Source organism: Cyprinodon tularosa, unplaced genomic scaffold (genome assembly GCF_016077235.1).
Source record: "Cyprinodon tularosa strain WSP-4 unplaced genomic scaffold, ASM1607723v1 ctg4, whole genome shotgun sequence".
Taxonomy (NCBI): domain Eukaryota; kingdom Metazoa; phylum Chordata; class Actinopteri; order Cyprinodontiformes; family Cyprinodontidae; genus Cyprinodon; species Cyprinodon tularosa.
In genome coordinates, this window is record NW_024039118.1 from 294,958 (window position 1) to 315,335 (window position 20,378).

A 20,378-nucleotide genomic window follows, 5' to 3' on the forward strand; every position below is an offset into this window, starting at 1 on the left:
GTTTAGGTCTGTGTTTGTAGGATAGAATCATCTTTCTCCCAAACGTCTGTTCGATATATATCGATATCATCTAATGGGATTAATGGAGGCCTGATAAGCTCCATGATCCCCTTCCTTTGGCAGCAGTTCCTTAACAATGAGCTTTGTAGATCATTTTCTTCCTTCCTTATCACTCCTCCCCAAGCCTCATTCTTCACATCTCCAGTTGATTAAACTGTTTTGATTGTGAATATTGCTCCAATAGCTGGTATCAGTCGATAGATATTTTCTTGTAGCCATTTTCTGTTTTTCTTTAAATGCACGCTCTTATTTTGAAGAATGGATCAATTAAATGGGAATTCTCATCATATTGTGTTTATAGTTGACTGAAAAAGTTAAACACAGCTGACTAGTTTCGGTATTTCCTGGTGATTTATTAGGTGTTTCTGTCTTATGGGTCTGCAACTTTTCTCCAAGCAAACAGCCAATTTGCTCTCAGTTCAGCTTAATTCAAATAATTTAGGATTTAAAAAAAATATCTACTACATTGAATTTGCTTTCATTAGAAATAATTGTATTTGTTGAAATTGAAAATAAAATACAATTAGAGTTTTTACATAGTCTAAATAAATAATTTAAGTAGAAATTAACCAAAGTATTAATGACATAAATGCTTTCTTAAGAAAATAAGTGACCAACAAATCCCTCTCTCCAGTGATTTATTAGCTTATTTTAAACTAGATATATACGTAATTAGATTATTTTAGTCTCCATAGATTAAAACGAGGTTTTGTATTAATAGTGTGGATGTTACATTTTGTTGAGTTGGGGTTAACATGTTTTATTAAGGGTTTGTTCTGGGATTTCTTTGAAGCTAAAGCATTTAAGTAATGCTGTACTGAGGCCCATCCATCCATCCATCCATCCATCCATCCATCCATCCATCCATCCATCCATCCATCCATCCATCCATCCATCCATCCATCCATCCATCCATCCACCCATCCATCCATCCATCCATCCACCCATCCATCCACCCATCCATCCATCCATCCATCCATCCATCCATCCATCCATCCATCCATCCATCCATCCATCCATCCATCCATCCACCCATCCATCCACCCATCCATCCATCCATCCACCCATCCATCCACCCATCCATCCATCCATCCATCCATCTTCCTCCGCTTATCCGGGGTCGGGTCGCGGGGGCAGCAGCTTAAGAAGGGAGGCCCAGACTTCCCTCTCCCCAGCCACTTCTTCTAGCCCCTATGGAGGAACCCCAAGGCGTTCCCAGGCCAGCCAAGAAACATAGTCTCTCCAGGGTGTCCTGGGTCTTCCCCGGTGCCTCCCCCCGGTGGGACGTGCCCGGAACACCTCACCAGGGAGGCATCCAGGACCAGGAGGCAGCCTAACCAGATGCCAGAGCCACCTCAACTGGCTCCTCTCGACGTGTAGGAGCAGCGGCTCTACTCCGAGTCCCTCCCGGATGACCGAGCTTCTCACCCTATCTCTAAGGGAGAGCCCAGCCACCCTACGGAAGAAACCCGTTTCGGCCGCTTGTATCCGCGATCTCGTTCTTTCGGTCATGACCCAGAGTTCATGACCATAGTTGACGGTAGGAACATAGATCAACCGGTAAATCGAGAGCTTCGCTTTTTGACTCGGCTCTCTTCACCACGACGGACCGGTACAGCACCCGCTTCACGGCAGACGCTGCACCAATCCGCCTGTCGATCTCCCGCTCCCTTCTTCCCTCATTCGTGAACAAGATCCCGAGATACTTAAACTCCTCCACTTTGGGCAGGACACCCCCCCTGACCCGGAGAAAGTACTCTACCCTTTTCTGGCTCAAGACCATGGCCTCGGATTTTTAGGCACTGATCCCCATCCCGGCCGCTTCACATAAGTGCTTCAGTTTTTCCTTCTCTCTCACCCCTTCCTCATATTTTCAACCATTTGTTTTAGATGATAATTTTTAGCTTATAAAAAGTGGAATCAGAATAACAAATACCAGACATTTCCCTAAATTAACAGTCATCAGTGATGGGAATCTCATTGCTGCTGTTGTTGTTGTTGTTGTGGGAGTGCTGCAGTCAGTGGTACAATCTGTTCATCCCACTTAACCTCATTTCTCTACGTTGCCTTCACTCTGGCTCTCTCACACTCTCCCCACGTTACTCAATCACCAGATTACACCATGCTCTCACTCTCTCACTCCCCCCCCCCCTTTTTTTTGTCCCACACGGAGGAATGAGGATCAGCAGGCTGCGTTCTACCCTGCAACAGCATGATAGTTGCCATTCATTCACACAGAAGGGATTCACAAACCCGCTCACGCGGCGACGCTCATCAATGACGCCGGAACCACTCGAGCTTTAAACAAAAATGTGGATGATCTTCTGCCGCCATGCAGACAAAGGGACAGCACATGCATGCATGCTTGCACACATATGCACACGTTCACTCGTGCGTGGGTTAACTCGCATGCATCAATATACAGTGGAGCTGTACGTTTGCATTAATAGCTGACTGCTGCGAAAAGTTGGTCTTTAGCCTCTTTACGATCCTTAAATCTATTGGGTCTTTGTAGGATTATCTGAAGATTATCTTTCATTTGTTTATTTGGCGGGAGCGCTGTCTGAGGACATTAGTCTGAGTAAACAGGGATCTTCTCCTTAAAAGATGCCAAGAGGGATTCTTCCCCCCTTTTTTGAAGAGGGTAAAATATTTTCTCAGAATTCAACATTCACTCTTTTTACTGCTCTGGTCTACAATGAACAATATCACAGTTTCAAGAAAATAATTTAGTCATTCATTTATAGTATAATGAAGCATACAGCGCCTTGAAAAGATATACACACCCCTACACTGTTTGAGGTCTGACACTTTTTTGTCACGCTGTAACACAAACTTTAAGGTATCTTATGTGAGAGACTCATACATGATTGTAAATAATTATCAGGTAAAAGGAAAGTGACTCGTGGTTTACTCACATGTTTCAAAATAAAAATACAAAAACCTGTTAGATATATATTCAGTCTCCCCGCGGAAATGTTTCTGTTAGAGCATCTCTGTCTTTCAGGACATGTCTCTACCAGCTTTGCTCATCTAGAGAAAGATATTTCTGTCTGTTTTCCTTTTATTCACAAAAAATAGTTCAGCCTCAGCTGGTTGGACAGATTCTCAGCTGGATTCAGGTTTTGGTCTTTAACTAGACCATTTTAAAGGCGGTATAAGCTTTGATCTAAACCAATCCATTATTGCTCTTGCTGTATGTTTAGAGCAGTTTTCACCCTTTATTCGTCCTGCAGCCTTTAAATGTGCCTCCACTTCAACACGTCTGACTCCAATAGGAGCTGATTCTCAGAGCTTGGCCACTACTGGTGAGGTAGTCCAGTCATTAAAATACAGGTGGCAAAAACAAGGTGAAGATGCCCAACTACGACCTGAAACCGTGAGGCTAATATGATGAGGGAAAGTGTTGATTATATGGTTCTTCTTCCTCTTCAGACTATAAAAACCCTTTTTACATGCCCTGAATTCTAACTCTGCTTTTCTCCTCTGCTTTCAGTACCTGATCAAAGTAAATGAGATCAAGACCAAGAAAGGAGTGGACCTCCTGCAAAACCTGATTAAGTATTACCACGCACAGTGCAAGTAAGTACACCATAATCCCTCCAACACATATGTGCAGCCTGTTACAATTTTTTTAAACCATTAAGTCATATTTCAGACTCAAAAAAAGAAAAAGGGACCCTTTCCCTGTCTTGTCTTTGGAGCAGGTTTGTCTTGTATTGTTCCCAGATATTAAGATGGCTCATAAATCTGAACAGGTCATCATATAGATACACTATGGCAACTGAGGGGATTTAGCGTTTAAATGTAGTGGGTGCTAATCTCTCCAGAGCTGCAGCTCACAACAACCCGTGACAGAATGACAGATTTTCTTCCAGGGTTACCATGTCCTGTCATAACACTTGGACAAAACACTGCACTTCCCAGCTAATCTGTTCAACCTGGGCCTTGAAAGATGGAAAGGCTGTAGGAATGATGGATTAGGGGCATTAGAACAGCAGACTGAGAGCAGAGGAAAGTGGTCAAAGCTTGAGAAGAAAGAAAAATGGCCCCCTTTAGGAGAAATTAAAACTATAGCTGCATTATTCTAGGAAGATTTTTCTGGAGGAATTTAGCAGTAGTTTCTCCCCTTCATTTCAGCAGCCATATTGGTAAATATAAGGCTGCATTTTATGATAGAGTAGCTGTCAAGTGTGCATCCTTTGCACTTTGAAAGGTAAGCTGGGTAGCGTAGGAGGAAAGATGTTGGCTTATCAATGCAGTGATTGAAAGAAAACGAGCTAAAATAGACGTGGCAGGAAAAGTAATGAGAAGAGGAAGGGAGATGTTCTTTCCAAGAAGAGTCGGGTGGAGGGCAGTCATTAGTGGTGATTTGCTGCTGCAGAACTTCATCGAGGTGTGTACTGCTGACGGATGTGTAATGGATTTCAGAGCGTGCTAAACGCCTCTGCAGAGAGAGAGGTCAAAGCCTGATCTGCTTCCAGCACCAGACGCCAAAGGTGCCAAATAGTGAGAATGAGCTGAGCTGTGCGCTAAATCGCAAACTGTCTTACTTCAACCAGGGATCACATTGTACTACATGACTTTTCATAAAAGCTGTGTTGTTAATGAATGATCAGGGTCTGAGTGTTGGGGCTTTCTCATCTCTGTTCTCAAGTTTCTTCCAAGATGGCTTGAAGACAGCAGATAAGCTGAAGCAGTACATCGAGAAGCTGGCAGCTGATCTCTACAATGTAAGCATTCATTCCTCCCCCATTATGCAATTTATTTATTTACCAGCAAAAACATCAGCATTTTATTCAAATTAATTTATGTTTAGATATTTGCTTATTTCTAGTTGTTTTTCTTTCATTTTTTTTGTCTCATGTTATATTAATTTTTGTCTTTTTTTTTTTCTTTGTTATGTTTGCCTATTTTGTATTTTATGTGGCTTTTTTCTCTATAATTTTTTTTTTTTTTTTTACTTTGCTTTTTTATCTCTTTAAATTTTGTCCTTATTTCCTTTATTTTCTTATTTTATATTAAATGTTTTTAACTTTGGCCTTTTTAATCATATTTTACCTTTTTTATATAGTTTATGTTTTTTTACTTCTTCTTCTTCTAAGTTTATTTATTTATTTTTTGCTTTTACATTTTTTTTTCATATAATGAAATCACATTTATATGACTTTTTTACTCATTGACTAAAAATTAACTGACATTAAAAAGCAGTAGCCTTCAGCGGTTTATTGATTTTCTTTTAAATGAATTTCTCTCAAGGCAAATGAAAACAGTCTTAATGTCACATATTATTTTGAATCTCAGGCTTTTGGGTTTAACTTAGTCTTAGTTGGAATTTGATTTAAGCTTGTTTTTAAACACAGCTGAATATCGACTCCAACTCACTTAAGACTTTCAAATAAATATATTACAGATCAATCCACTGTATATCATTATTTATAAAAAACAAATGTGAACAAAATGATCTAAGGTCCAAACAAAAGCTAAACATCTTCAACAGGCTTGATGAAACACTGTTTATAGAAGACCAGTTTGAAGGATTACAACAAAGCCTGTCTCCATGGTAACAAAATACAAGGGTGGATGGTTTCATTTGTTTTGAACAGTGTTTCTGTCTAAATATGTGACTGAATTTAGATTGTAACCACTTCTAAATGTCTTGTATTTGACTTATAAAGAATGTTTACTTTATAAAGAAATGTTACAGTTTAAAATCTGTGGCATTTGCTGTTTTCAGATAAAGCAAACTCAGGATGAAGAAAAGAAGCAGCTGACTGCTCTGCGAGATTTGATCAAGTCCTCCCTCCAGTTGGACCAGAAAGAGGTATGCAGGTCACCTCTTCACCCATAGGGGCAAACTGAAACCAAACTCTGAACAGAGTGGCTATGTGGAACCTAAAAACAGCCACTACAGCTTTGATCCAGCGTTTGGTTTCACCACTGAAGCCGGGCATACACTGCAATTTTTTTCAGTCGTTGCACACAGCTAATTCTCAAACTGTACGACTAAACTGCAGGGTTAAGTCGTACAGTGTGAGTTCACAGCTCACAATTTATGATCGGCTCGACGCTCTCATGCGATCTACCTGCTCTCACTGTACGACTAAAAACCACGTTGCACTGAGCTCCGCCGTGTGATGGAGCTGCTCTGTAGCTCTTTATACTGAAGCCAAACAAATAGAAGGGGGATATGGAGCTCTCTATAGTGAATGCGCTGCCTTGGAGATTTGTGCAATTTTGTACTGAAAGCCCTAAACAGAAAAGGTGACGACATATTTGGAAAAAAAGACATGGCTGAGCAAACGTGGCTACTACGGTCTGTCAATTTTACAGACAGAAAGCTGCTGTGTTTACATCTGAGAGGAAGAATAAAAAGAAGAATCCTTGTTTGCGCATGCGCACGGAGTGATTTGCCCACGACAGTCGGGAGAAAATCAAACATGTTTGATATTCTCCCGACCTCACGATTCCTGATCGAGAGGTGATCGTGAGAGGCTGATCGCCCCTCGTAACCCCCCGTAAGCTACAGCACTCACGACGCATGATCAATCTAAAGATTCTCGCACAACTGGAAAATCGTACAGTGTACGCCTGGCTTTACTTTCCCTCACTCTGGCCACCACCTTATTGGAGTTCATCGGTAGCACCCAGCGAGTGCCTAGTGCTGTACCATGCTGGTAGCCAGTGTGCTGAAGGCAGGACTGGGGACCGTTGTTGTGCCCTACTGGCTATTTTCACACTTTTAAATCATACCTCACAGCATGGGCTGTTTCTACACATTTAACCCACTCAAAAGCATGAAGGGATGTATAGACAATTGTTTGAGTCACACCTTCTATAAGTTTTTACAAGTTGACACCTTGAACTCTGGAGAAGAACACATGTTCACCCACTACCTTCACTCGAGCCAAATTTTTCACACCTCTCCCTTCTATCTCCCCCTTTTTACTGCTTTCTGCTTGTCTGGAATCAAGTCTAGAAGAGTAAGTTTGAGCATGCTGTGGTTTGACTGTGCAGGGGTGTTGCAGAGCATGCTGTTTACCGTTGTCGTTAGCAGCCATTCTATAAAAAGTGGTTTCCTTTTTTTTAATAAGATTCCCTTGTGAATACATAAGTAGCATGTTTGAGTCTTTCTTTATTGCATGACTTGATCATCATGTCCAAAAAGTGCTTTTTATTAAATGTTTGTGCATATTTGTTGTACGGTTTTACACAGGACTCACAGAGTAAGCAAGGTGGCTACAGCATGCATCAGCTGCAGGGAAACAAAGAGTTTGGCAGTGAGAAGAAAGGGTACCTGCTGAAGAAGAGTGACGGGTAAGCTGCAAACAATACACCACTGAAATATAAAGGACAGGCAGAGAATATACATGATAACCCATCTACATGGGACGTTCTCTCACAGATTGAGGAAGGTGTGGCAAAGGAGGCAGTGCTCAGTGAAGGGAGGCATCCTCACCATCTCTCATGCCACAGTGAGTAGACAGACAAACACACACCCGACTAGAACCGTGTGGACTCACTTAACCCCTCAGGAGTGATAGTGCAGCTCAGAAGGAGAACAATGTGCACTCTGAGGGTGTGTAGGGCTTTTCCAATCTGGAGGCTGGCACAGTCACATTGACATAGATGGGTTGCCATGGAAACCCCCCACCCTCTGATTCCACCCATCTGCATCCCTCCTTCTGCTGCGCTGGGGTGACTCATCCCTGATCGAGTGCATACTGTTTAAACTGGCACATCTTGAGATTGCTTGTATAGTTCAGCCTGGTTTTTCCTCTAACATGAAAGCTACTAGGGACTATTTATTTTGCAAAAACACAAATGTATCAAACTATGTCCGGTCAATTTAGACATTTTTTGAGAGGTCTTAAGCAAATAATGATGCTTACTGATGGTTTTATAAATTGACAAAACTTTAAAATTGACAGGACATTCATTTTATTACTGCTATATATAAACTACAAGTGTGGAAGAGAGCCTTGGCAGTTTTGCAGAGTGGGTTAAACCTAGCTAACATAGCCAAAAGGAGAGGGAAAACTAGTTAAAATAGCTAAGCATGTTTAAAAAAATTAGTCGACCGACCAAAGAGTTAGAGAAAACCTAACTAGCATAGCCCAAAGTAGAATTACAACTCCCTAAAAAAGCAAATATTTGGAAAAGATTTAGCCAAAGCAACGGAGAGTAGAAGAAAACCTAGTTAACAAATTTACGAATTTGAGAAAACCTAGCTAACCTACCCCAAAGTGGAATTAAAACTAGCCAAGAATAAGATAAGAATGACCCAACGTAGCAAAGAGTAGGAGAAAACCTAGCTAACATACTTAAAAATGGGAAAAAACCTACCTATCCTAGCCCAAAGTGGAATTAAAGTTAGCTTACACAGCCAACCATAGGAGAAAGATTATCTAATACAGCAAAAAGGAGGGTGGCCGGCCTAGTGGTTAGGGCATAGAGCTTGGAATCCTGAGGTTCTGAGTTTGAGCCCTACACCCACAGACTGCCACTCTGGGTCTCTGAGCAAGACCCTAAACCCCACACTGCTCCGCGGGCGCCGCACAATGGCAGCCCACTGCTTCCCAAGGGGATGGATTAAATACAGAGGTAAATTTCTCCAATGTGAGATTAATAAAGTTCAGTTATTACTATTTTTTATTTTTAAAGACAGAGAGAAAGCCCAACTAACCTAGCCCAAAGGGGACTTAAAACTACCCGGAATAGGAGTAGAATGATCCAACACAGCAAAGAGTGGGAGAAAACCTAGCTTACCTAGCTAAGAGTAACTGGGTGAAAAACTAGTTAAAAGCAGGACAAAAAAACCCTCCAGTAACCTTTTCATTACCTATATTTAATACCATTTATGTTTATCAATTGATGAATAGTTTTGATTAAGGACCTAACGAAAATGCCATCCTTAATTTGATATTATCCTGGTGTTATGTTAAACATTATAAGATTTTAAATGTTTACAGTAAAAATAGGAAAAACACTTTGTACCAGATGCATTTTAAAAAACCCACTGTATCTCATATTTATATGTATTTTCCTGGGGTTGAATTGTGAGGTTTCTCTACTGAACTGACTGATGTTGATGCTGTTAAGCCAGCATTTTATAGCAGCTGTTTCACAGCACGTAGGGGTAAGCTTTGTCTAAGTGTAATCATCTTAGCTCTTGTTCACTTAGAGTTTTTTTTTAAGCGTTAAGTAGAAAATTTTATTTACAACTGCTGTCTCACACCTCTTTTCTTATGTGGCACGTGTAGTCAACAGAAGCCAATGACCTTTAAGTAAAAGAAAAGCCTTTCTGTGTTGGTCTGTTGTGCTGTTAGATTACATCTCAGACAGTTTTTGTGGTAGTCAATATTAAACCTTAGAATCTGTCTTAATTTGACATCAGTTTTTCCGGCTCTGTGTTTTTTTCTTTATTTGAACTCATGGTGACTTTAGTTGAGGGCAGGCCAGCTTGGCTTTGAAGCACAGCTCAGCCTGTTAGCAATTCATTACCACGTGTCCTAGTGTATTCTTTGCCCGGACGCTGGCAGGAGACTATGCTTGGTCTGCTCATGCCAAATAGGTGTTTAATTACTGCATAGTAAAACCCAGATCCTAATCTTTTAATTAACTAACATTTTGAAGCTTAATTTGCAGGGAAAATGGTTAAATGTGTTTAAGCATCTGTCTGCAACCAATATACAAATAAGTAATCAATTATTAAGCTCTATCCTCTTTCTTTCAAGGTTGTTTCTAACATTTTATAGCAGCACTCATTTTTTTGTGTGCATGTAATCTGCAGTAGAATATCTCTTTATTAAATGTTGGATTACAGGACGCCTTGGCAAAATACCAAGAATTGAGGGTGGAGAGTAACAAAATTACTAACTGAAGTGTTTTAAACTGTTTGGTTCATCATACGATCTTTAACATTTTTTTCATTTCCAGTCCAACAGGCAGCCTGTCAAACTCAACCTGCTCACCTGCCAGGTGAAGCCAAGCTCTGAAGACAGGAAATGCTTCGACCTGATTTCACGTAAGTTTTACAGAAACATCTATGTTGATGCTTACCTGAACAGTTCTGATAAGAAGCCGATAGACATTTGTTAATTATTGCCAAGATATTTTAAATAGGAAGGAAATTGTTATAAATGTTTTCAGACTTGCAAAGCAATTGGAATTTTCCTGCTGAAAATTAACTTTTTGAGTCATAAGGAAGTTCAAGAGCATATCATTGAAACTAACTTAAAACCTTGAATGGCAAATAAGGGTGTGAAAACAGAACATACACCTTATTTGACCTTTTTCTCACTCTCTTGTCATGTGTCTTTAACACTCAAACGTCAGCCTGCTGCTGCTCATTGTTTCATAAAATGCAAAACAATTGCTTTGCATGCTCAACATCCTGGTCTGTTCTCTCTTCAGATAACAGGACATATCACTTCCAAGCTGAAGATGAACAAGAGTTTGTCATGTGAGTATTTTCAAACTCAGGATGAAGAAAAGAAGCATCAATGGCCATCATGTGAGGGAACCCCCACATGATGGCCATTCTGCTTATTAACCAGGGTTTAGACCAACTTTTAATGGGGAAACTGTATATTCAACCTTTTAATGACTTTTTCTATTTAAAAATGATTCATAACTGAAAAGGAATCTTTTGCAAATTTGTACTCTAAGGTATACCATAGGAATCAAATAAGACCTAGCATAGTTGCATTAGGGTTGCTTGAAATAAAACAACTCAGATGTAACAGATATCCAAGAGGCAGGAACTGGTGAGCTTTTAGTTTCCACATCGACACATACTGAAAAACTAAAATGCTTCACACCTCAACATCCCTTCCTCTAGTTAGTATTTAAATGAACAGTTCTATTAATGTAGCCTCGACAAACAATCATTTTTTCATTTTTAACAGAATAAACAATTGGTCATTCTGCTCCCTAAAGTTAACATTGGAGAATGTATCTATACACAACCTATCACACTTGTCGCCTGTTCTTTTCAGTTCAATTCAGTTTATTTATATAGCACCAATTTACAACTCATGTCACCCCAAGGTACTTTACAGAGACAATTCAACTAGATCATACAGTCAGGTTGGTTTGAAGTGTTCTATCAGAAGATAAGCAGCTGATTGCATCAACTTGTTAACTTTAGTGCAATCCCTTACAAAGAGCTTGCATGCAGCGATAAAAAAAAGAAAAACAGTCCAAAAGAAGAAAAAAATGGATGTCCAAGAAATAGATTATGTCTGGAGAGATTATTGTTCACTATATTAGAAACACAAAACTGATCAAGTTGGTCCAATTTTAAAAGAAAATTCAATATGTTGCTGGAAGTTTTAGAGTGGCCTTAAAAGAAGGATGAAGTTCTAAGCCATGGGGTTGGAGGTAATAATAATAATAACAATAATAATAACTGTTATATATATTGTATTTACTGCTATGAATCTTAAAGTGCTAAAAAAGAAGTTGAAAGTTGAAAATGGAAACATTAAATGATTAGATATCGACTATAAAACCTGGAAAAATGATTCTATCAGCTCTTACATCTGGCAGGCAGTAGGAGCCAAATCTAGACTAAACACTCAACTCTGATTCATACTGTGCCTTGTTGCTGGAAAATAAAAGTCCTTCTTTCCTCAACATAGGTCAGCTTCAGTTGCGCATGTATCTTTTTTAAATTGTGCTGCAGCATCACAGTCTTAAAAATTTGATGATGTCTTATAAACATCCCCAGAATGAGCCTGGATGCCCTCCCACACTGTTTACCAAGCGTGTTTATACCATTGCTACAGCATTTTAACAGCTGCTAGCCAAATATTGCAGCAACAACCAAATAAAGGCTTGCTGATATGTGCTGGATGGCTAAAATTGAACCTCAAAGTGATGCAAAGGAAGTTCATAGAACTGGAGATTTCATTCCCAAATGGGTCAGTTGATCCTTTTAATATGAAATAGTAAAAAAAACAATAGTTATGACATTAAGGTTCAAGTGAGATACACCTTGCTGACTTAGCTGAACACTGTGGCTGTATCCGAACGTCCACCCTAACACCTAAATCTCTCGGTCAGAGCAAAGGCTATATGGTAGACTTTATAGTGAACACTACTTTTCACTACTTTTCGCTCCTCTGTGGTCATAGGACTCCGCCTCCCCACACGGTTCCTTCGCCATCTTTGTCATTTTGGTGCTGACAGCGGGCCGCTTTAACAATAAATCCCATAATGCTTTGTTAGGAGAGCTCTAGCAAAGCATTCCAGGATATATCTGCTTTTCTACTGACCATGGATAATTTCTACTTTTCAAGGTACATTGTGGGAAATTTCTAGACCACCACTTTTTCATCCACTGAGTGTTCAGACACTCGTCTAAAATGGCTTAACCACTATATAGTGCCCTATATAGTCAATAGGGTGGATGTTCGGACACAGCCTGTGTTTTCTACACCCTTCACCTCGATAAATACACACTTTTCAAACCAAGAGTCACACTGTAGAAGTGATGGGAGTTGATGTTCCTCTGAATATGATTTTAATTTCCTCAGAGATAGATCATATGATGCATTCAAAGACTGAATTCCTTGTGACCATAGCTTAGAAATGTGAGATCCACCCTTGCTTGTCTCCCTACAGACTTTTATTTGTAACAGCTTCCTCTGATCAAATGGCTGTGGTGTGTTTTATTTACCAACAGGAAGTCAACAGTTGTAGCTCAGACGATGTGTGTGTTGTCTTCATCTCTAGGTGTTGCAGCATTGAGCTTTATGGACAGACACCTTATGAAAACATAATTTTAAATCTTTTTTCTCTCCTCTGGGGTATTCTTCTTCTGATCATGTAGAACTTTGTTCCTGCTTTGTTGCGGTTCACCCTTCACTGTGCTGCTTAACGCGCCCTTTACGCCAAACATGGGGGCTGCATGTAGGGATTTTCATTGAAATACTCCTTATCCAATTTAGCTACTGTTGTGGATCCACCCAAAGCCTGCCGCTTATTGGAAGCATATTAAAATGCACATTATAAGATGGTGAGAAGAACTATTTGGCTCTGTGTCGCTACACCTACAGAGAAGTGGATTGAAATAGCCTGTTTTTCTCACACATACAGAGCTACTCTAATTTAATCCATTTTTGCCCACTCGATGGCTCTTCTTTACAGCTTTAAAGTAGTAATGGAGGGCAGTCTTATGAAGCCTTTCTGTATATATGTCGTAGTGCAAGTGGTGAAGGGTTAGTACGGTGCAGTGAGCTGTAGGCAGGCACGTTTCAAAGGCAGCTACAGTGTTTCCTGTCTGACTGATTGGTAGTGACCACAGTCCTACGTGGGTGTTTCTGTTTGAGTTAGTCAGCCTTGTTCTCATGGAAAATAACCCTGCAAGCAAAATAGGCTGTCACGAAGTTAGACTTTTGAATATCAAGATGAGTTGAAATAACTTTTAGCTCACAGTTGGAAAAAAATATCCTATTTCTTTTCAGACAATTTTATGCACTTTTTCCTTGTTTTTCAATAATAGATTTTCTAAATATCAGTATTAGGGGTGTCAATTGGAAAGAACTTGGCAAAGTACATGTATTCCTATAACCATTTTTTACCTTTAAGATCCTTTCAGCCTTATTTTTAATCAGTACCAATATCTAGCTTGAGATATCACGATATTGGTCATTTGAATCCATATAAATATTGTCAAATAAAATATTCATTCAGTTTATTTCTTACACCCCTATTAAATATCCTAGAAGATAATTTCACCTCTTCTGTTGCATTACAGCTGCATTACAACTACATATATATGTTTATGTGTGTGTATGTATGTGTTTAAATGGATTATTGACAGAATGACCTTAGTAGTAAAGTTCTGGTTGAATTGATCATTGGTGTAGTAACAGTGGTTGGTGGTGAAAAAAATAGTGTTTAGGTCGATATGATTATTTAGGTCATTTGAATTGTGCTCGTTATGTAGAAATAGTTTTGATACAAAAAAGTTTTATCCATAGTGTGAGATTGTTGTCAGATCTGCATGTGTTAGTGTGACCACCTTTTTTGTATTATTTTTTATTATCTAACTACATGGCTTGAAAATGCGAAAATCCTCCTACAAAACTCTTTGCTCCTCCTACTCATTGCAAATGCAATCTTGGTAGATCACTATGGGGCCAAAATTGTTGCTTTATTATTTACAAATGTGTGTGGAGAGTTGTGTATCTGTATCTCGATTTGTGCGTGTGCAGGGGGATTTGAATATGTGTAAATGAAACTGTAAATATGTGAGGAGATTTGTGGGTCTGTAAAACAATCTGAAAATGTGCAAAACTACTTGTGTGTGTGTAATCTGGTTTGCAAATGTGTAAAAAATCCACAAATCTGTATTCAGATCTACAAATATGTACTGAGGTTTACAAATCTCAGTACATATTTTTAGATCTGAATACAGATCTGTGGATTTTTTTACACATTTACAAATTTCAGTACATATTTGTAAATCTGAATACAGATCTGTGGATTTTTTACACATTTGCAAACCAGATTACACACACACAAGTAGTTTTGCACATTGCAGATTGTTTTACAGACAAACAAATCTCCTCACACATTTACAGTTTCATTTACACATTTTCAAATCCCCCTGCACAAGCACAAATCGAGATACAGATATACAACTCTCCACACACATTTGTAAATAATAAAGCAACAATTTTGGCCCCATTGATCACCTACAACAAGTCCGTTAATTGCATGTGCAGTATTTTTTATTGTGGAAGCAATAGTCCTTATTATTATGGATTTTAGTAGTTCGGGGCTATTGCATGGTGGATCGCTAACAATGCACATTATTATGGAAACATAATTCTCACTGTTACACATAAGGTTGTGCAGCATCATGCTGTGGGGATGTTTGCCTTTAGCAAGATGATGGGAAGATGAATTTAGCTGAATAGGTTTGAATTTATGTTTATCTTCTTAAAAAATTCACTATTTACGTATAACTCCTGTTTTGCAGATGGATCTCAGTGTTAACTAACAGCAAGGAGGAGGCTCTAAACATGGCTTTCCGAGGCGAGCAGAGCAGTGGCGGGGAAGACGGATTAGAGGACTTGACTAAAGCCATCATAGAAGACGTGCTGCGAATGCCAGGCAACGAGATCTGCTGCGACTGCGGCGCTGCAGGTCTGTGCTGCTGCTGCTGTCCTCAGAGACACAATTACACAGTGCTGAGTCAACCCTCACCTTGTCCAAAAGAAAAGGAGCCAGCCTCCCCTCAGATCAGTTTGCTTTAAATGTTTTATTTAAAGCCACCAGCAACTTTTGCCGTCTCACTGCTCGCTCTGTCCTCTCTCTGTGTCCAACTGCAAATCCCCCCTGCAGTCTTGAATAAACAAGAGTGTGAACATGTGCCCGCTAAAGCTGTTAGCATTCAAGACTCTACTCAAACCTGATCCTCCCCCTCCTTCTTTGCATGAGGAAGCAAAGAGTCAGCACTCAGGAGGCCTGTAGACATTCAGGCTTCTGACAGTTAACAGGCACATTACATGTGTGCATACACACAAATCCACACACGCTATCTGGATAAACACACAGCAGCTTTCTCACTAAAAGGCAGGATTCTGAGCTCTGAAGGGGAAAAAAAACATTTCAGGGCTTAGAGAGACAACATTACATCACTTTGTTACATAAGTCACACACGCCGTCGACCCCTGCGATCTGAGGGGAGGGGAGCTAATTTGTTACGCCTGTGCTTTTGTTTGCTGTCTCCATCAATACAAAAAGGTTTGGGTTTGTAAATGGTTTCAGTTGTGAACAGTCATTTTCTTAATAAAATTCAACCAAATGTTCCTTCTTTGTTTAAAGATTTGCAGCTAGCATCACACTTTGACTCTCAGAGGTCATGACTTTGCTTGTGAAGAAAGAGGTTCTCATTTAGGCAGATCTTTTTTCCAGGATCTCCCTGTGTGTGATTTGCAGCATCAGAGGTCACACCGCAGTGATGCGCTCATTATGCTCAACAAGCTCTTTGTGCCCTATAACCAGCTAGCATCTGGTCGTTGTGTTTATCTGTTCCTCTCTCTTGTTTCTCAGCTTTATCCGCTGTTTTTTGTTTTTGTTTTTCACTGCCCTCAGCCTGCTGCATGACTGAGGTCATAAACGTTGGAACTCTGTAAGATTTAAAGTAGTGAGTTAGGCCAGCGTTGCCGATCGATCCCAGCGATTTAAACGCTGCTACCCTTTGCTTGGTCATAGATTATATAATCGACTCCTTCTTTGTTGCAGGTCTTTATGCTAATGATGCTCCCCTCAATTAGCAGGTTCTTTAACTTTTCAGCTCCCAGCTCAGGAAATGATTTTGATACAGGACTGTGAGGCCAGACATCTGTACTTAAACTTTGCAGATTAACTGCAGTTGAAACAGAAAGATTCATGAAATGCTTATCCATTGCTAAAATCCTTTTTTTTCTTTTTGTAACTCATTCATGACAAAGTAAGCATCGTTTTAAACAATAATTCAACCTTCAGTCTGTCTTTTGGTCTATTCATTTATAAAAAAGGAAAAGAAAAGACCAAAAAACATTAAGATTGAACAACAATAAAATATTAATCTGACTGTGATGCAAACAAATTTATTGTGTTCCTGTTGGTCATCTGTTGATCCCCATTTTGCTGTTACTATCTCCACAGTATCAGTCTGTTTTTCTCCAATCAGAAACATGATATCTTGATGACATTTATTCTGCTTGATATTGATCTTTTTTTTTTATTTAGTATATTTTATTTTAGATTAAGTCATTATTTAGATAACTTCAAATTAGCATGGTTAGTGTGGGCAAAAATCTGTGTGTTTAAAAGGTTTTTTGCAGTGCTGGTTGTGCAATTCCAGCGCACGTAAAGATTACACAGCTGGAGGCATATTTACATATCCCACAACTCTGAGTCTGACTAATGGGGGAGGGCAAGGTTATAGATTATCCAAGATATATATATATTTTTTTCTTCTTTCAATTTAATGGATATGTAAGATGTCTGTGCTCTTAAACAATTTCAAAAATGAACATCCATTTTTTAATTGCTTGTGTGTAATCAAATTTAAATGGTTTGTTCAATTAGCATATACAGGTGCTGGTCATAAAATTAGAATATCATGAAAAAGTAGATTGATTTCAGTAATTCCATTTAAAAAGTGAAACTTGTATATTATATTCATACATTACATACAAACTCATATATTTCAGATGTTTATTTTGTTTAATTTTGATGATTACAAATGACAACAAATGAAAATCTGAAATTCATCATATCAGAAAATTAGATTATTACTGAAGACCAATAAAAACAAAGGATTTATAGAAATGTTGGCCAACTGAAAAGTATGAACATGAAAAGTATGAGCATGTACAGCACTCAGTATTTAGTTGGGCCTCCTTTGGCCTGTATTACTGCAGCAATGCGGCGTGGCATGGAGTCGATCAGTCTGTGGCACTGCTCAGGTGTTATGATAGCCCAGGTTGCTCTAATAGTGGCTTTTAGCTCTTCTGAATTGTTGGGTCTGGTGTATTGCATCTTCTTCTTCACAATACCCCATAGATTTTCTATGGGGTTAAGGTCAGGAGAGTTTGCTGGCCAATTAAGAACAGGGATACCATGGTCCTTCAACCAGGTACTGGTAGCTTTGGCACTGTGTGCAGGTGCCAAGTCCTGTTGGAAAATGAAATCTGCATCTCCAAAAAGTTGGTCAGCTGCAGGAAGCATGAAGTGCTCTAAAACTTCCTGGTATGTGGCTGCGTTGACCCTGGACCTCAGAAAACACAATGGACCAACACCAGCAGAGGACATGGCACCCCAAACCATCACTGACTGTGGAAACTTTACACTGGACTTCAAGCAACGTGGATGAAGTGCCTCTCTTCTTTTCCTCCAGACTCTGGGACCTTGATTTCCAAAGGAAATGCAAAATTTACTTTCATCAGAGAACATGACTTTGGACCACTCACCAGCAGTCCAGTCCTGTTTCTCTTTAGCCCAGGCAAGACGCTTCTGACGCTGTCTGTGGTTCAAGAGTGGCTTGACACAAGGAATGCGACAGCAGAAACCCATGTCTTTCATACGTCTGTGTGTGGTGGTTCTTGAAGCACTCACTCCAGCTGCAGTCCACTCTTTGTGAATCTCCCCCACATTTTTGAATGGGTTTTGTTTCACAATCCTCTCCAGGGTGCGGTTATCTCTCTTGCTTGTACACTTTTTTCGACCACATCTTTTCCTTCCCTTCGCCTCTCTATTAATGTGCTTGGACACTGAGCTCTGTGAACAGCCAGCCTCTTTAGCGATGACCTTTTGTGTCTTGCCCTCCTTGTGCAAGGTGTCGATGGTCGTCTTTTGGACAACTGTCAAGTCAGCAGTCTTCCCCATGATTGTGTAGCCTATAGAACTAGACTGAAAGACCATTTAAAGGCTTTTGCAGGTGGTTTGAGTTAATTAGCTGATTAGAGTGTGGCACCAGGGGCCATCAATTTTGAACCTTTTCACAATATTCTAATTTTCTGATATGATGAATTTGAGATTTTCATTTGTTGTCATTTGTAATCATCAAAATTAAACAAAATAAACATCTGAAATATATGAGTTTGTATGTAATGTATGAATATAATATACAAGTTTCACTTTTTAAATGGAATTACTGAAATCAATCTACTTTTTCATGATATTCTAATTTTATGACCAGCACCTGTATATGTCAGTTCAATATATGAATAAATTGCAGATGTAGGCCCAACTACGAGACATAGTAATTAAGAGAAAAGGAAAAGGGTTGCAGCCGTCCCCAGTGTTTAATAATTCAGGCTCTCCAATCAACTTGGACCTTCTACATTACTTTTTTCAGACACACATTCTCAGTGTGAATTTGACGTATTTTTCTTTTGGAGTTCTTATTATTTTCTGTCCAGTTTTTTCATTGCTTCTTTATTCAGATTTCATTACATATTCTTTACATATCAGGTTTTTCTGCCCAGTCTGATGTAACACCCTGGTCCCTGTCTGCAGAACCAAAGTGGCTGTCCACCAACCTGGGGATCCTCACCTGCATCGAATGCTCTGGGATCCACAGAGAGATGGGGGTCCACATTTCCCGCATCCAGTCCATGGAGCTGGACAAGTTGGGAACCTCAGAACTATTGGTACGTCACTAACGAATGAGTAGCTCCCCATCTATGGATCACGTGTGTCTTGCCTAATGTTGGACAGGCTAAAGACTGATCCTGTAACAGAATTTGACTCCATCTTTCTCTTTGTTTCAGCTGGCAAAGAATGTAGGGAACAGTAGCTTCAATGAGATCATGGAAGCAAACCTTTCCTCCCCTTCACCAAAGCCCAACCCCTCAAGTGACATGTAAGTACTTCCCAACCAAATGTCCACCTTTATAAAAATAAAATAAAAATTGGGAAAAAAAACGTTGCCGTCAGGACGGTGAGGAAAGAGTTTATCAACGCTAAGTATGTGGACCACAAGTATGCCAGGAAGACGTGCACGTCAGCAGCGGCTAAGATGATCGAGCTGTTTGAGGCCATCCAGACGCGGGACCTGCTGGCTCTCATTCAGGTCTACGCCGAGGGGGTGGAGCTAATGGAGCCTCTGCCGGAGGCGGGACCGGTGAGTGGAACCAAAGAATGTCGGAGTGTTGTCCAGAGAGTTTGATGTTGGGGCTCCTGTTTAGTATTATGACTTTATGCTCCCTGCCTACTGACATTTATCCATTCATCCATCTTCTGTCATGCTTAATCCCAAGCGGGGTCGTGAGGGGTGTTGTTGCCTATCTCCAGCTCTCTATGGGCGAGAGGCGGGGTACACCCTGGACAGGTCACCAGTCCATCGCAGGGCAACACAGAGACAAACAGGACAAATAACCTTTCGCGCACGCACTCTCACCTAATGGGAATTTAGAGAAGCCAATTAACATAACAGTCATATTTATGGACTGTACAAATGTTGGATCTACCTTTTTATACCCTGTCTTTGGATTCTCCAATCAATGCCATTTTTACCAAGTCTCCTTCATCACTAGAGTTCAGACACTGAGGCGAGGGACGCCCGTGGCATTTTAAATGACTCTTTTCCTTTTGTGACCTCCAACGTGAGTTGTTGATGGATTCCTGGAGTAATTTTGACGGGTTGATCATTTAAGACACATGGCTTTAATTGCAGTTCTAACTGACTTAAGACCCAAAGCCATAGAAGTGTCTTTGTTACCCTTTCCTCAATGATAAACACCATGAATTTGCTTCTCAATTGTAGGGATTATGCATTGCTTTTTAGATCCTTTACCCTACTTCATGTT

The 20,378-nt window shown here is 39.9% G+C and overlaps 1 protein-coding gene across 6 annotated transcripts in view; it reads left to right on the top strand.

Moving 5' to 3' along the window:
• The window catches only part of asap1b (ArfGAP with SH3 domain, ankyrin repeat and PH domain 1b), an 80,338-nt gene that overhangs the window by 42,405 nt on the left and 17,555 nt on the right, over nt 1–20,378 (top strand). For 4 of the 6 annotated variants that reach the window (XM_038297918.1, XM_038297915.1, XM_038297912.1 and 1 more), the window contains exons 7-18: nt 3,557–3,642; nt 4,718–4,793; nt 5,798–5,884; nt 7,035–7,043; nt 7,277–7,377; nt 7,466–7,535; nt 10,000–10,087; nt 10,477–10,525; nt 15,056–15,222; nt 19,087–19,220; nt 19,341–19,432; nt 19,507–19,693. In XM_038297918.1, coding sequence (XP_038153846.1) covers nt 3,557–3,642; nt 4,718–4,793; nt 5,798–5,884; nt 7,035–7,043; nt 7,277–7,377; nt 7,466–7,535; nt 10,000–10,087; nt 10,477–10,525; nt 15,056–15,222; nt 19,087–19,220; nt 19,341–19,432; nt 19,507–19,693 — 1,146 coding nt within the window. The remainder of the gene's footprint in view (nt 1–3,556; nt 3,643–4,717; nt 4,794–5,797; nt 5,885–7,034; nt 7,044–7,276; nt 7,378–7,465; nt 7,536–9,999; nt 10,088–10,476; nt 10,526–15,055; nt 15,223–19,086; nt 19,221–19,340; nt 19,433–19,506; nt 19,694–20,378) is intronic. The other 2 variants (XM_038297914.1, XM_038297917.1) reach the window with 1 other exon arrangement.